The sequence below is a fragment of the Chenopodium quinoa genome, unplaced genomic scaffold (genome assembly GCF_001683475.1).
Source record: "Chenopodium quinoa cultivar QQ74 unplaced genomic scaffold, ASM168347v1, whole genome shotgun sequence".
Classification (NCBI taxonomy): domain Eukaryota; kingdom Viridiplantae; phylum Streptophyta; class Magnoliopsida; order Caryophyllales; family Amaranthaceae; genus Chenopodium; species Chenopodium quinoa.
In genome coordinates this window covers 6,888,876-6,904,338 of record NW_018742205.1, presented here as the reverse complement: position 1 = coordinate 6,904,338, position 15,463 = coordinate 6,888,876, and the positions used below count along the sequence as shown (strand labels likewise).

Below are 15,463 nucleotides of genomic sequence, written 5' to 3'. Positions count from 1 at the left end.
TCGTATATACGACTTGCATTATTCTCACTAATTGGAAAACTACATCTAGTTTGTTTAGCACGGGGACAAACATCACATGTTTTATTATTATGTCACCTAGAAGAACTACTCACAATCAGAATCATCTTCAACACCGTCTCTGAAGGGCGACCCATCCGTTGATGCCATAAATTGATCGAAGACTCTCCATCCACCGTTAGAACCTTCACTTGAGGAACACCACGGAAAAGGTACAGTCCATCTTCACGTTCAGCCACACTAATCACCCTCCTCGTTTGAAGGTCCTGTATAACACATATTTTGTTAGTAAATTGCATCACACACTTAGACTCATCACTCAATTGAGTTACAGTTACTAAATTGCAAGTTAATTGAGGCACATAAAGAACATTATCAAGCCGTAATCCACCGGGCAATATCACCGTTCCCAATTGATCTGCATTCACCGATTTCCATCGGGCAAACCAATGGGACAATTTTGAACTCGCTTCACATCTTTGAGCATCGAAAAATCACATGTCACATGATTAGATGCCCTCGTATCTACAATCCAAGGGATAGTAATTTCCTTACCGTGCTTGAATCCAAAATTTGCTGAATTTGGGTAGCATTCACCTTAACCAAGCTCGTTGCACCATTAGGGGATACCTTCGATTGTTGCCCATTATTCGAACCACCAGCCACCTTGTTTGCACGCACATTCTGCGAAGAAGGAGGGGTAGCTGCTGCCGAGCCACTACTATTATTGCGTGACCCACGACCTCCATTGCTACGCCCCCCACCACGACCACCACCATGGCCAGGACCTCTTCCGCCACGTCCCCTATCTCCCCACCATTCGAAATAGCCATGGATTTGAAAACACCCCTCTTCATCATGACCTTCCCGATTACAATGGTTACAAAATTTGTCACTTTTATCAACGTATTTCTGTTTTGATCGTGCATCCAATCTAAATGCACTCACTTATTTTCCTTGAGTGTGACACCATCACGGAGTCGCTCAGTCATCATAATATTTTGATAGGCAATGTCAATCGTCGAAAAAGGTTTTTGAGCGAGAAGATGAGCACGAATTGCTGCATAATGATCATCCAACCCAATCAAAAAATAATGAAGACAATCTTCTTCTCTGATCTCCTCAACTTGAGAAACAATGTTGCAAGTACACTTCCCACACGCACACTTGGGCACACACATGAATGTGAGAAGCTCCTTCCACACCTTCGAAACTCTGCCAAAGTAATCAACCATAGACTCGTTGGAACTTTACTTGCATTCACCTAAAGAAGTCTTCAATTGGCACACACGAGTACCACTCACCACACAAAATCGATTCTTTAAATTTGTCCAAAGAATACTCACATCATCATAGTCACCAATCGTCGATCGCACCTTCGGATCAAGAGTATTTGTGATCACAACACTAGCATAGATTGCACAGTAATCCAATCGTCCACCTTCGAAGCTGGTTCTGTGGGTTTTGCAATTGTTCCATCTACAAAACCGAATTTTCGCTTAGCCATCAAAACCCTTCGAATAGCTTGTGACCATTCATCATAATTCTCACCATGCAATTGTATAGGCGTGATCACATTATCGGGACTATCACTCGACCCTAGGTAATACGTTAAATCAATCGGAGTTTTATCACCCATACCTCACACATTAATCTCACACGGCTAAAAAAAAAAAAAAAAAAAAAAAAAAAAATAAATAAATAAATAATAATAATAATAATAATAATAATAATAATAATAATAATAATAATAATAATAATAATTAGGGTTTTAACCTTAGCTCATGATACCATGTCAAATTGAGCATACATTCTCAATATTCTCATTCAACATTATGGAATATTTATACAAAGTATATGACTTGGGGAATAATTCTCCTCACAAGATAATATCACAAGATCACAAAATATATTCTATATTCTATCATATAATAAGATATATTCTATCTTAACGGTACTCGACTACTCGTATATTACACCAGCTACCATCACCGAGTGATAATTGAATTGACAAAAACAAGGAACCTCTAAAATAGTGTAGGTAATTATTGAAATTTCTATGGTATATCCGAAAAGATAAATGTCACTAGTTTAACAATTATTGTTTTAATCTCAATTTTTTTTTATCTTTTTTATTTTTGAAGGGATCTCATTGTAAATTTTTAAATATCAGCTTTTTAACTTTTTAATATATATAATTAAAAGTTTTTAATAGTGAATATTATACATTGGCAACAAAAAAAAATGAAAATAATGTATATAAAGTATATTGTAAACATGAGAGTGAGGAATAGCTTATATGATAGAGCTTCTCTTTCGATTCTAAGAGATTCAAGGATCGATTCTCATCACCCGCCCTTGTAGCTCTTTAAACACCAAAAAAAAAAAAATATCGTAAACATAGATTTTAAAAAAAACATTCAAAAAAAAAAACAATAGATTTTAGAAATTACCCCGTATTAGATAGCCACGACACCAGTTTACTACATGTACATCTTCGTATACTTGCATACGAAGTATACATGTGAATTGAAAATTTATTTGATTACTACATCCATTCAAGTTTACTTGCACTACTTTCTTATTTTGGGTGTTCTGATTTACTTGCTCCATTTTACATTTATCAATTTTTTTCTATGTATTTTTTTAACTTGCATAGAATCGGTGAAATTACTGCAAATGACTGCAGAAGAAGTTAAGTAAATTGGGTTGGCCGGAGACTGGGAGTAGCTTGCATACAATTTGAGTAATGGTCAGAATCAGATTTTTTGGGCGACGGATTTTGTTCCAATTATACTAAGGAGACCTGAAAATAAGTACACAAAGTCTATCTCAGCTCTTATACTTTTATACATAACCCTGTAAAGTGTGACGTTGTCTTTTGAGCATAACCATGTCGATGATTTACAACCACAGAAATTGCTAACAACAGATAAAACTACAGCTATGAAGTATAATTCTTTGAGATTTCCATTATTCGACTTTCTCCACTCCACCTGCCATATTGTTATCTGCAACAGTTTCTCTCACAAACCTGGAACATCATAACATATATCAAACTAGAACGTGAGGACATCGTTTGAGAGATGATGAATAGATTTTGAAGCATATTTATAATCTCAGTGACTGTGAATCAAAAGGCAGCAGGATATTGTACCTTGCTATCTTCTCCTTAGAAGATTGCAAAATGTAGATGGACAAAACAACTGATAGCATAAGACCTGTTAAAAAGCACCAAAAGTCAGTATAATGATTGTATGGCTAGATACACCCTCCCAATAGAATAGGCCACTTTGTATTGCCCTTATTGATACCTTAAAAAAGAGTTGTAAATCAAAACTATATTGGTGTAAGAAGATATATATTAAATAGTCATAGTAAGGGATAATTTTAGTAACTCAATCATAAACTAACCCCAGGAAAATATGGTGCATTATTTAGAGAGAGGAGGGTTCTAGTTTGATGTGTCAAACAGCTTGCCAATAAACTGCATATAATTGCAACAATGTAAAAGAACTCATATAGAGAGTGTCTCCTGACCATGCTGCCTACAAAAGAAAAAGAAACCAAATCTATTCTACTTCGCATGAAGGGGACTTGGCCACCCTTGATATGCTTAAATCGAGTAGGTTTTCTTGATTCATTGCTAAAAGTAAGAGTTGATTATTAACTCCACAGAAACCACACAAATTTTTAATTAACATGCTGCAAAGTAAGTTGTATATAACTTCACAGTGTTTGGTGTCAATTTTGTTGTTGTGCTCTAGTTAAAGGATTGGACACTGGAGCTTTTACTTGATTCACTTTGAGAATGCACAAAAAGCAGTTGATAGAATCCAAAATAAATACCTGAACCAAAGAGAACAAAAAATCCAGAACTGACATCTATCTCAGAGTGTTCTTCCCTGCAATGCATCACAAAGCACATAAATCAATCAAAAGGAAAACTTAAGACACATTGGGAATCCAAAATTAAGCTGAACAAGATAGATCATCTAGAATAACAAATCAACACAACGCAACAGAAACAGCTAGGATGATAAGCCCAATTAAAATCAATTGACCATAAGGAAAAAAAAAAAGGGGAATACGTTATTTATTCAGAAAAAAGTAAAACACGATTTTGAAGGGGCCTACAAACGTAGGTAGGCTATTTATGTAAGGTAAAACCCAGATGAATACATCCGAATTATACAGTTGGAACTATCAAGCATCTATTGTGGGTTTCATAACATATAATGGCATCATTTATTCGAAAGAGGGATAATCAGCTGTAATTCAATTTGTTGTAGTTTATAACTGCAGTAGTTATTCAATTTGATGATTGTGTGTCTTCTTGCACTGATGATCATTACAGTTATCCAGGAAGTCAGGTTCTCAACAAGTATATCTCTGAAGATCAAAAGGAAATCTAGAGTGCGTGTCTGTAGGGGATAATTAGAGGACATTTCGAGCTTTGGTCTCTCTCAAGAAGAGCAAAGCTTCTAAAGGGAAAAAAAGCAGTCTTAGTACATGTATTGGATACTATTGTTTCCTTCTCTCAATCTGGCAGCTAGCTTGGGGGTATACCATGAAAGGAATTAGTGAAAATGGCAGGAGGTGTCTAATCAACTAGAGCAGCAATCTTTTTTATTTTTATAACAATAATGAGGCCACAAAAGAAAGCAATATCAGACTCATTTCACAGTACAACATTACTAATAAGTGCCCCAAGCTCAAAGCTAATAAGGTCTAAAATGCTACTGGTAAGTAGATCTCGATTTATCACCATCACAAATATCCTTTCCTCCAAATGGGCAACATTCTGCTACATCAAGAGACAAGAGTAACCAAGAAAATGAAGAATTATTATGAGGTGCTTCCCAACCCTATATTACCCAACAGAGTGGACTTTGTGAAAGCCTATGATTTTAAGTTATAACAATGGGAACTTCATTTTGGATATGCTCTTTTGCTTTTTAGAAGATTGTCTAGTACAGAACACTTGAGTCTTCTGCAACAAAGACACAATAGTATCCTTTTATAAGAGAGTAAAGCACAAACACAATCCCTCAATTTTGGAATAAGTAGCATTTTAGTCCCTCATCTTTAAGTGTGGCAAAAAACTGACCACCTGAATGACTAATCAAAGTTGAAGGACTTTCCTGATGACTAAGCAAAGTTTAGGGATGTAAATGTTGACTTGGACAAATAAATAAATAAAAAAGATACAAATTTTGAAGGACCTTTAGGCTTACGTGGCAAGAAATAAAATTTAAATAAGAAAGTTGAGGGACTTATAGGCTTGCGTGGCAAAAAACAACATTTGTTGATGGGTGGAGGACTAATGTTTGGCCTACATCTTCCGGTCTCTCTCCTCAGACAACCGTGAACGATGCTCCCTCGTCTGTAAACGGTGGTTCCTCATCGAAGGTCAAAGTCATTGTCGCCTCTACCTCAACTTGGAGATCTCAACTTACCTTCCCTCGCGATTTGGTTTGGTTATGAAGCTTGCTCTTCGATGCGACCGTCAATCCATCAATGCAAGCGACGATGCCCTTGTCCTAGTCTCTCTTGGATGCCCAGAACCCGACTCGCTTGAAACTCCAGGGTTGCCACAGGCTCACCGGCCTCAGAACGCCGCGTTCGCACAGTATTATAATTCCCTAAACGCTGTCTTTAAACACTATGTTTTGCTAGAGGAGATTTCGATTAAGTGTCTATGTGGGATTAACAACAATGGCGATTCAGAGGCCGGCACCTAGCCTATCGGGCCTAGGCTTGCATCTAAGTTTTTGAAGAGTATTGTCTCATTGAGATTCAATTTCTTCCTAGTCCTCTTAATTAGTTTGCTTAATAATTAAGAGATGAATATCAAAGACTTTATATCAAAAGAAACGAATTTCAATTCAAGTTTAAGATAATAAGTAAATAATTTATTTTAAAAAAAAAGGTGGTTTAGAATTTCATTTTTCACCAAGCCAAATTTCCTAGTTAGGTATTTAATAATCAATTCTCCTAAAGTGGATAAATTTTTCTGATAAAATTAATTTTGGACTTTTATTTGTCCAAGTGTGAGGCTAAGCCCTTGAAGTTTCCTTTGTAATGGTGTTTTTTGCCATCTCAGACTATAAGTCCCCCAACTTTCTTATTTAATTTCTATCCCTTACCATGTAAACATAGAGGTCCCTAAAATTTATATATATTATTTAATTATTTGTCCAAGTCAGAATTTACATCCCTAAACTTTGCTTAGTCATCTTATTCCATGTGATCAGAAGGACCTTTATGCCACACTTGAAAAATGAGGGACTAAAATGCTACTATTACCAAAGTTTGAGGAACTGAATTTGTGCTTTACTCTTTTATATGAGATCAAAGTTCTTAATGCTACCTCTGTTTCATATTATGTGCAACATAATAAAAATTTCTACACATTAAATGCAACAAATGTTTTCTTTCCTTTTAAACTTGACATCTCTCTCTCTCTCTCTCTCTCTCTCTCTCTCTCCCCTCATCACATGCATCTTTATCTTTCTCTCTCCATTTAACACTTACAAAAAAAATTTGCCCAGGAGTCCATGCAAACTCATTTGTTGTAAATAGTATGAAACAGAGGTAGTAAATTAATAATAAAAAGGTGGAAAATACATTAATAGGAAAGAAGATATATGGAGAAATTAAAACTGACCACATGAGTGGAAATACACTCAAAATTTTATTACAAGGTGACATATGAACCAAATAATACCTTGGAAAGGTTTGTTAAACTTTAAAGCCTACAAACATGTACAATTAAAAAACAAAACAAAATCTTAAACAAATAGGGAAAAGATTTGAAACCTAGAAAGAGAAATTATCTTCCTAAGTTTAGAAACCAATACTAACCAAGTATATCTGACAAGCACATGTTTTGGCCAATGCTGAGGGTCCCAGAATTGCTTACGTATGTCTGGATGAATTTCAACATCTGTGGGGAAAAAAGGTTAGAGATGTAAAATATCAAGAGAAATCCATGAAGAGCTTAATTTCATTCTTCCATCATCTAGCAAGAACATTTTAATCTAATAAGAAAAGTTGCTGGACGTCACTATGACAATCCATTATTCCAGGCAGTCATCACTTGATGTACAGATCAGGGTCACGAGATAAATGGATGATATCATAGCGTAAAGGTGGTTGTCAAGGAGTGTTCCAAAAATTAATATAATAGATAATTAAAACTGTGTTCTGAAGCTTTATTATACCAAATTCAATTCATATATCCATGCAATTGACGACAATGTGAATGGAAAATTTGCCTCGCGCTTTGGGAGGCAACAATACAGTCAATAGTGCATTGCATTTTATTGGCAAATTTTCAAAAAAAAAAGTAAAATATAAATAAATAAAAACAAGCACACTGAAGCACGGTACCAGATTGGATTACAGAATTCTGTCCTTTAGGATTACAAACTTGGAAATTACCACAGGGGCAATAAATATTCATCAGAATACTTTTAGTATGACAAGAACAACAAACTCTCTTGAATAGACTCTCTTACTTCTATGAAGCACTTATATTGGGTTTCTATTCTAAACTTCTAACTATCTAACAGGGTGTTAAGTGGATGGCTAATGGATAGTCATCTTCAAATTCACAAGACATTCCCTAATTTTTCTTCCATCAAACAAGAGATTTTGTCTTGCTGATAACTTGAAACCAATCTCTTACGAAGTTTCAGATATATATTATAAAGATGCTTGATTGCTAATGCCAAACCCTGTCCTTACAAAAATAATTTTTATGAGGCATCACTCTCAATGATTTCATGTTAAGGTCATATATCCATTAGAAGTCAAGCTACAGCCTTAAACCACCAAAGCCATTTCTCTGCCTAAAACAGTTTTACAATTTGCCGACAAACAAGTCCCAGGCTCTTAGTTCACAGAATGATTTTACCACATATACATCACAACTTGACATAACAAGGAATGCTGGACAAGCAACTGCAAAAGATTACACTTAAACTCCCTCTTAAAACTTCCTTCATCTAAACTTTAAGACTCTACCTTGATTTAATGCCCAAAAGAGAAGGGAAAAAAACCTTCAAGTTCGCACCAAATGATATCCTAAAACTTAGAAAGCTTCGGACAAATGTCTTAATACAGAATAAAAATCTACAAAAGATTCTTAAATGAGGTATCAACATTGATCAATGACACTAGATGTAATGAGCTCAAATATCAAGCGACATGTGCCAGTGCACCTATCTCTAAGTCATCCAAAGTCTAGGTATTTAGAAAGTGTATCAAACGTATTATTAATTTGTAATGACACTTCATCTCATCCCACCATATGAAAACAGAAAATGAACCAGCAATACGATCATACTCTTCTCCCCTAAACTTAAAATCCTAAAGCCATTTGAAAAAGAGGCTTATAATCTTTAATCACAACAGAACAATCATCACCTAGAATCAAGCAGACAGAAGCATAATGTACAATCTACTTCACTACCCCATACTTATTTAACCAGATATCATCTTCATAAGTTTAAATAAATTCTACATGTGTAGTGTGTAATTTGTAATGTATAAAAGACCTAAAGACCTATTTATCTCACAATCAAACACATGTATCAATGTATGATCTCTTTTTTAAAAGCTTCCCTCTCCAATCCCTGCAACACCTAAATAGGGCTCAAGTCATACCCTCTCAACATATGTCAAAAGATTCTTCCATGAAAAGGTGATTTGGCCAACATTAGCCTTTGGCGTCCAAGTCAAACAATTATCTTCCTACACCTATCATCATCCAAGAATTGACTACCCACATCAGAAGTAACTCCACCGGAATATTCTTCAAGCAAGCCACTCTCTCAAACTCATCATTTAACAATCCATCATCTTCATGAATTATCATCAACGTTCAAGTCCCTCCTTTTTGGATTCTGATATCAATAACGCTTCCACAGTCCACTACTGTGACTTCTCCTAAACATACTCCAACTTCCTAATGCCAACCAGACATCTCACAATCACTCCAGCATTTCCAAAACAAAATTTCTTTTACTCAAGCTGAGACGCTATAAGTCTAGAAACACCAAAAATTACAGCACTGAGCTTAGCTAAACACAACTTTGCGCAAACTTTTGAGATGGAGACGAGGGGGCTTCTAGAATAGGGATTAACGTAGTTTTCTATCAAAATAGTAATTCCATAGATCAGGGCATTCTGACTTGCAACAAAGTCCTAGTTAGAGCTACACATTGTTGCACATGCAGGAGGAGAACTAATACTAAGTCAAAGACATTTCAAAAATCAATAATTCATTTCCATAGGGAATGCAATGTTGAGGAAAATGATTTCTTTTACCATGTCGGTGATAGGAAGGGGAGGAAAGTACTTTACATTTATACTACTAAGTTCATATACTCTAATACTTCCTCTGCTTTTTTAATCTTGTAACACACCTTCTTGGCACGCTATTTGAGGAAATAATTAGAAAAGGTAAACGAACCATTTAGGTATAAAATTAAAACCATATCAACTTAAAACTTTCTTCTTATCGATGGTAAACCCATTTCAGCTAATTAACCCGTTTACGTCTAATATCCTTTCTCAAACTCCATGCCAAAGTGGTGTGTTGCAAGTAAATATACACGGAGGTCTCAGCTATTGAAAATTCACAAGAATCTGGGGCAGTTTGCATGTGCCTAATGAGACTTATGAAAGTAGTGAAGGCAATGTTGAGAACATTGAGAGAAGTTAGTCATGTAGGACTGAGAGAAGGCTATAAGAATTATTATTTTGAATCATAATCATTGCAAAGAATGAGCAATCAAACAACAGGAATTTAAGAAGACACGTAGGCAGCAGCTGATGCCCCTGGCTGAAATTGTAAGGGAACCATAAGATTTCCACATGTTAAAAAGAGTTCACATTCTAGTCCATCCCGCCACATAACACTCTCACATTCAACAGATCTTATGCTACGTCATCCACATATAATTTAAAGAAAATACAAACAAGGTCAATACAAGATTTAAACTCGTGACCCCTCCAGTTTAAACATTCAAGACCTATTCACTGAGCTATGATTTTTACATATTATCATCTCAAAAGAAAATAAGAAATACTTGTATATTAAATGATAAAATAGGAAAGAATTTAGTTAAAAATTTCAGTTATAGATTTCACGCATAATGTCACAAACCCACAACTATTGTCCATATAATGAAGTTAGATTCAAATAAACTAGTTACTCCAGCTTCTTGATGCGGAACAACTTTGTCATTCAATTGGCTTACTACAATGTCATTTACTTTACATACACCCATACAGGAACATAAAGGAAACACCAGTAAGCAATTCATTGAATATTGAGTTTCCAATTTTAAAAGAGCTAAAGATATAGATACAAGATACATTTTGTAAGGGTTGAAAGTGGCATCATAATTACCGGGTAAATCAGACCACCTTTTATAAAAAATTTAAATATCTACAAAATATAGAAATAAATACAATAAATTAACAACCCTTATAAAGCCACTGCGTCCTTCATAGGGAAGATTCTTAAGGAAGCCATATGAGGAAGAACTGACTGATATCATAACAATTAATAATAGGATCACTTTTCATGCTCAATAACTCAACATGAACCACTGTCTATTCAACATATTGAGCATCTAAGGCATGCAAACACCTATTAATGTCAAACTGGAAGCAATTAAACCAAGAACGAAAATAAGGACTCGAGTCCATGAAACTATGTGTGAAAAATCTGCTAAAATAAACCGGTAAACCATTCAAAACAAAATAGAGTGATACAATCAGCACAAAACAGTTATACGGGTATAGATGAAAGGAAAATGTAACGTACAATGGTGAGGCATATCAACAACTTTTGCAGTTATGCCAAGCAGATCACCTCCTGAATACCTCTGCATCAGAAAACATCAGGAAGACAATGGTCAAAGGTTTTTCCGATTGGGACAAGCTCCGTGATAGAAACTTGAAATTGCAACTCCACTCATGATGCCAATCACCAAGCCTTTCTCTCACCAACACCTCAACTCCTTAAGTATTAGTTTTACAAATAACCAGCCAACTTACAACTTAAGAAGTGTTGATGAAGAAAGTGAATGTGAAAGTTGGCCAAAACCATGAGTCCATGACAGTCGTACCAAAACAGCACGGTAATTAACATGTTTAGGTTGAGTTTACAACCCAATTAATCAAGTGGCTTCACACACTCAAAGAAGCATCAAAACATCTATTTGAATAGATTAAAGTAGCATTAGCCTAAACATAAGCTGCTTCAACCAATTACCCAATAATTAAAAATAAAAAAGAGGCCCCCAAAGAAATAATAAAGGTGAATGTGGAAGTTAGCTAAGAAACGAAAGGAATGCTAAAGATGGACCATGCTTTACAAGATACTATAAATACATATGTGCCTTTTAGATTCAGCTAAATCACCATAATTTCCATGCAAATAAAAATATGTTCAGACAAAAAAAATGAACAAATAAAGTAAAATGAACAGTTGAACAACTAAGGTTCAAGTAACCTGCTTCAGGTCGATCCACTTTGATTCAGGGTTGACATTTTGATCCCTTGAAATAGATAGGCTTTGTTAGAATTAAGGGGTGTCAACCCATTTGTTATTAAAAGAGCAAAAACTGTTTAAGGCAATCTCTTTGCTAGCTCTAAGTCTATTCTGAGAGACAGACTACATCAAATGCAAGTAAAACATAGTGACAGAAACATCAAGAAGTAGTTAAAGACAAAATTTGGCACAAGCTTAGACACTGACGCATTGTATGTGCACTGTAAGTGGGCAATGTGCTCCATAAGACCATATACTTGATTAAAAAAAAAATTGTTTAAGATAATTGTTGATAAGCTTTACATTTTTTGGTGGTGTTACACATAAATCTTATAATTGATGTAAAAGCTTGAAAGATTGTATCTTGAAATTGATTACATATGTTATTTTTCAAAATTATACGTCCACGTAAGGACTTATGATTTTCTATTGATGTCAAAAATTTCAGCGTAGAGCCGTAGAGTCAATAGAGGGGCAAGAGCATGAAAAATCTTGTTGGAAGAAAAGCAAATGTATTGAGAGCTTAGTTTTTTTTGGATAATTATAAGAAGAATCATTTTCAATTTCCCTTTTTCCCTTCATAATTTTTTAGGGATATTAATAGAGGTATTTTGGGAAGTAAAAACAATAGTACCAAAAAGATCTTTTGGCTTTACATCTAACACATGACATAGATTTACTCACACAAGCCAACTAAGTATCAGAAAAAGATTAATTCAACTGTCTCACTGAGCTTTACGATTTTTTTTCCTTTTATTATATGGGAGCCTAGCTTTCCTCAAAAAAAAATATGGGAGCCTAGCTATGCCCTGGCAATCAATTCTAAAAAACATCATCTCTATGATTACCAGGTATGGCCACAAAAACTGCACCTGCCACCTTCTCAAACTCCGAAAATGGAAGCCTCATCCAAGGCACTAGTAATAATCGGTACGTACCAAATGCATGTCAATCATTGGAACCTCAGAACTCTTCCGATTTATGATGTAAAGCCAGGGAAGCTGAAATTTTTCTTTCCCAACTTGGAACGTTCTACAGAAAGCAATAAGAAATCAGAGTGGGTAACACCCCAAGTAGTAATAACAGTTACAAATCAGGAACTCAATTACAGGACAATCAATCAACAAGAAAATACAATCTAGAACAATAGATGACAGACAGTCTAATGAATTACTAGCCAACCAACAATCTTGACAAGTGTTGGAGCACCCAAAATATCCAGTGTTAAAAAGGCATGATGTCCACTGAGAAGGTAGATCATGAACTCTAGATCTTAAGTGTATGAAGTGAGGATGTGTACCAGCCAAAGCAAGTTGCACAGCTCAAATGTTGAAGGATATTCATCATGCACATGATATATATTGAGTAAACAAGCTATACAATCATAAAATGTTTCAAATAGACCATCAGCGTAGGAAGTATTGCAGCACATTATCCAAATGTAGATCAGGAGCTTTTTCCACCTAAATAAATTCTAAGCGCGCTTGCAATATTTGTCAAGTTTAGAGCAAAGAGCCATCGTGTCATGTTTTGAATGTTTTAACACTCAAACCATGTGGTGCTCACTTGTCTTCTGATGACAAGGATGCAACTTCGATGCAGGAAAGGGCTTGTAAATGTGTAGTGAGCACATGCGGCGCTTTGAAATGAGAAGAGGAACTCTTGCCTATTGGTGTGTTAAGTAATGAACAAGAGCTTAGCAGGCACAACTGCTGAGATGGCAAGAGGAGGACTTTGCTTAAGCACAAATCGTATATTGGTCTAACAACACTCAGGTAAATAAAGCAAGTGGTGTGAACTATTCATAAATCCCCCAAAAAGAGGATTATTTGCGAGATAACTTCACAGCAGTAACGTTATGGAATATTAAGCTTAGGAAACTTCAAAGAACACTACAAGGCATAAAGTTAAGTATATAAATGCAAAATTGAGGTGGGTTCTAACACATCTCCTCTTGCACCAAGTATGCCTAACAGCCTAAGTGCCCCTCAATACATCGCTTAATTGAAATTGGGACCCAAGAAAGTGATTGGTTCAAAATTGCCTTCAAATGCTATAATACATACCTATAAGTACCTAACACAAGAATACAGAACATTCTAGAATATCTCAGAATCCTCAACCAGCTATAGGCTTACACAGATATACCTTCAGCTAACACCAAATTCCACCCAATTGAGCCTAAAGAACTTCTCTTTTCGTCCTGTTAAAAATCTACTTGTATTCCTGTTAGGGATGTCCAAAATTTCTTGTCACTTTATAAATTAAAAAATTAACCCACTCAATCCATGTGATGTGGAACCTCAAACCCCCCCCCCCAACCCCCCTAAGGGCATTTTTTTTACTTTACTTAAATAACTTATTACTAATTATTACTACATCGTCAAAATCAGATCAGACTAGACCATAGTGCAAAGCATTTGGTCTTTAGAAAAACAAAATAAAAATAACAATTTTTGAACACCTGAACCACAAAAGGCTTCCTGCAATCCTGCACAATCAAGTCTCCGCCATCTTGCTGCCTCCTGCCTACTAACCAGGCTGTTTACTAAATCTCTGAAGCTGATTTGCTGATTGTTAAATTTCTTGGTGCTAAATTACTATACAATTCACTAATTTGGCCTCACCCAAAACCTCATTAGCCATTTATCTACCCGATTTCACTCATAGAATCCAGTTCTACAGTAACTTGCAAGAAAAGGGCTTAATTGCACTTAAACAACACAAATCAAGCTCACAAGAAATTACTCAATAAATGGAATAGGAAACCTAAAAACTCAATATTCGAAACATGAAAAACATGAAATATAGAGTTGCTACTTAAACAAGCATTGAAAGTGAAATTAAGCTTACATTTTATAAGGATCAGCACCAGTGTATCCAGTTGGTTTCGGAATAGGAATCAAAACCTATGCAACATTCAAATCGTGAAATTACAAACTCAGCAACAAAAATCATCACCCAAATTATTCAAAGCAAAAGTTGATTAATTAAACAAAAAACAGAAAAAAAAAATAAATAAATAAAATAAAATAAAATAACTAAATAAAAGAAAAGGGCATGAAATTACCTCTCGATTAACAGCAAAAATGGGGCAATGACGACCAACTATATCATGCCAAACAGTCCTCGACTACAATCAAAAATCAATCAAGAAATTCGAAGAAAAAATCAGAAACCATCGACAAAAATTGCAGTAGTTTTGACATAAAATAGGAGAGAGAGAAAACTGACGGAGTGGTATTGACCCATCCTACTCAAAGGGACGATGTCGCCAGGTCTATATGCAGCAGAAAGAGTAGCCATTGATAGCAACATCATTGAGATTGCAGCAAAGATTGCTGCTCCATCTTCCGCCATTGTTGCGATTTCCAGAGCTCGCTCCTTGAACTTGGCGATCTTCTCTGCTTTTTTTTGTTTGAGCCTGAATTTACATTTGTCTTCGGGCCTTCGGCTTGGTTCGAGTTTTTGAGGTTCGGGGTCGAATGTGTTAAGTAGTGTGTGGTCCGATAATAGCATCTTTTGCATTTTAGCGTGTTTTTTTTGGTCAGCTGACACACCAAAACACTAATCGAGTAACCATTAACCGATCAAATAATTCCTAATTAAGAATAACCTCTGAATGGGTAACTTCTAACCGGATAACCCCTAATCGACCGCATAATTCCTGGCCGACGGAATAACCCTTGACCGAGTATCCTCTGGCCAACCGAGTAACCCCTGACCAAGCAACTTCGGCCACACGATGTGGTCGGCCACATATGAAACTTACTTATATATGTGGCTGACCATACCGTATGACCAACCATCATATGGGTTAATTCGTTAGTGTTATGGGGGTTATTTGGTCATTGTTATAGGGGTTACTCGATC

At 35.6% G+C, this 15,463-nt stretch overlaps 1 protein-coding gene across 1 annotated transcript; it reads right to left on the bottom strand.

Moving 5' to 3' along the window:
- Positions 1–2,745: 2,745 nt before the first annotated feature.
- LOC110731037 lies at positions 2,746–15,081 on the bottom strand. Its single transcript, XM_021910892.1, has 9 exons — positions 14,825–15,081; positions 14,661–14,723; positions 14,444–14,499; positions 12,529–12,622; positions 10,862–10,922; positions 6,886–6,967; positions 3,868–3,923; positions 3,176–3,239; positions 2,746–3,052 (listed from the first exon to the last, which is right to left on the bottom strand). Exons 1-9 carry the CDS (start codon positions 14,948–14,950, stop codon positions 2,992–2,994), a joined length of 663 nt encoding a protein of 220 aa, XP_021766584.1. The 5' UTR covers positions 14,951–15,081; the 3' UTR covers positions 2,746–2,991.
- Between the last annotated feature and the right edge of the window lie 382 nt (positions 15,082–15,463).

What these genes read in the sequence shown, in the direction of transcription:
- LOC110731037 (XM_021910892.1), bottom strand. Translation starts at nt 14,950, where the DNA reads ATGGCGGAAGATGGAGCAGCAATCTTTGCTGCAATCTCAATGATGTTG. An exon ending in TTTTTGCTGTTAATCGAGAG is followed by an intron (nt 14,500 to 14,660) that starts GTAATTTCATGC and finishes AATGTTGCATAG; the next exon opens with GTTTTGATTCCTATTCCGAA. An exon ending in TTTTGTTCTCTTTGGTTCAG is followed by an intron (nt 3,240 to 3,867) that starts GTATTTATTTTG and finishes GCTTTTTAACAG; the next exon opens with GTCTTATGCTATCAGTTGTT.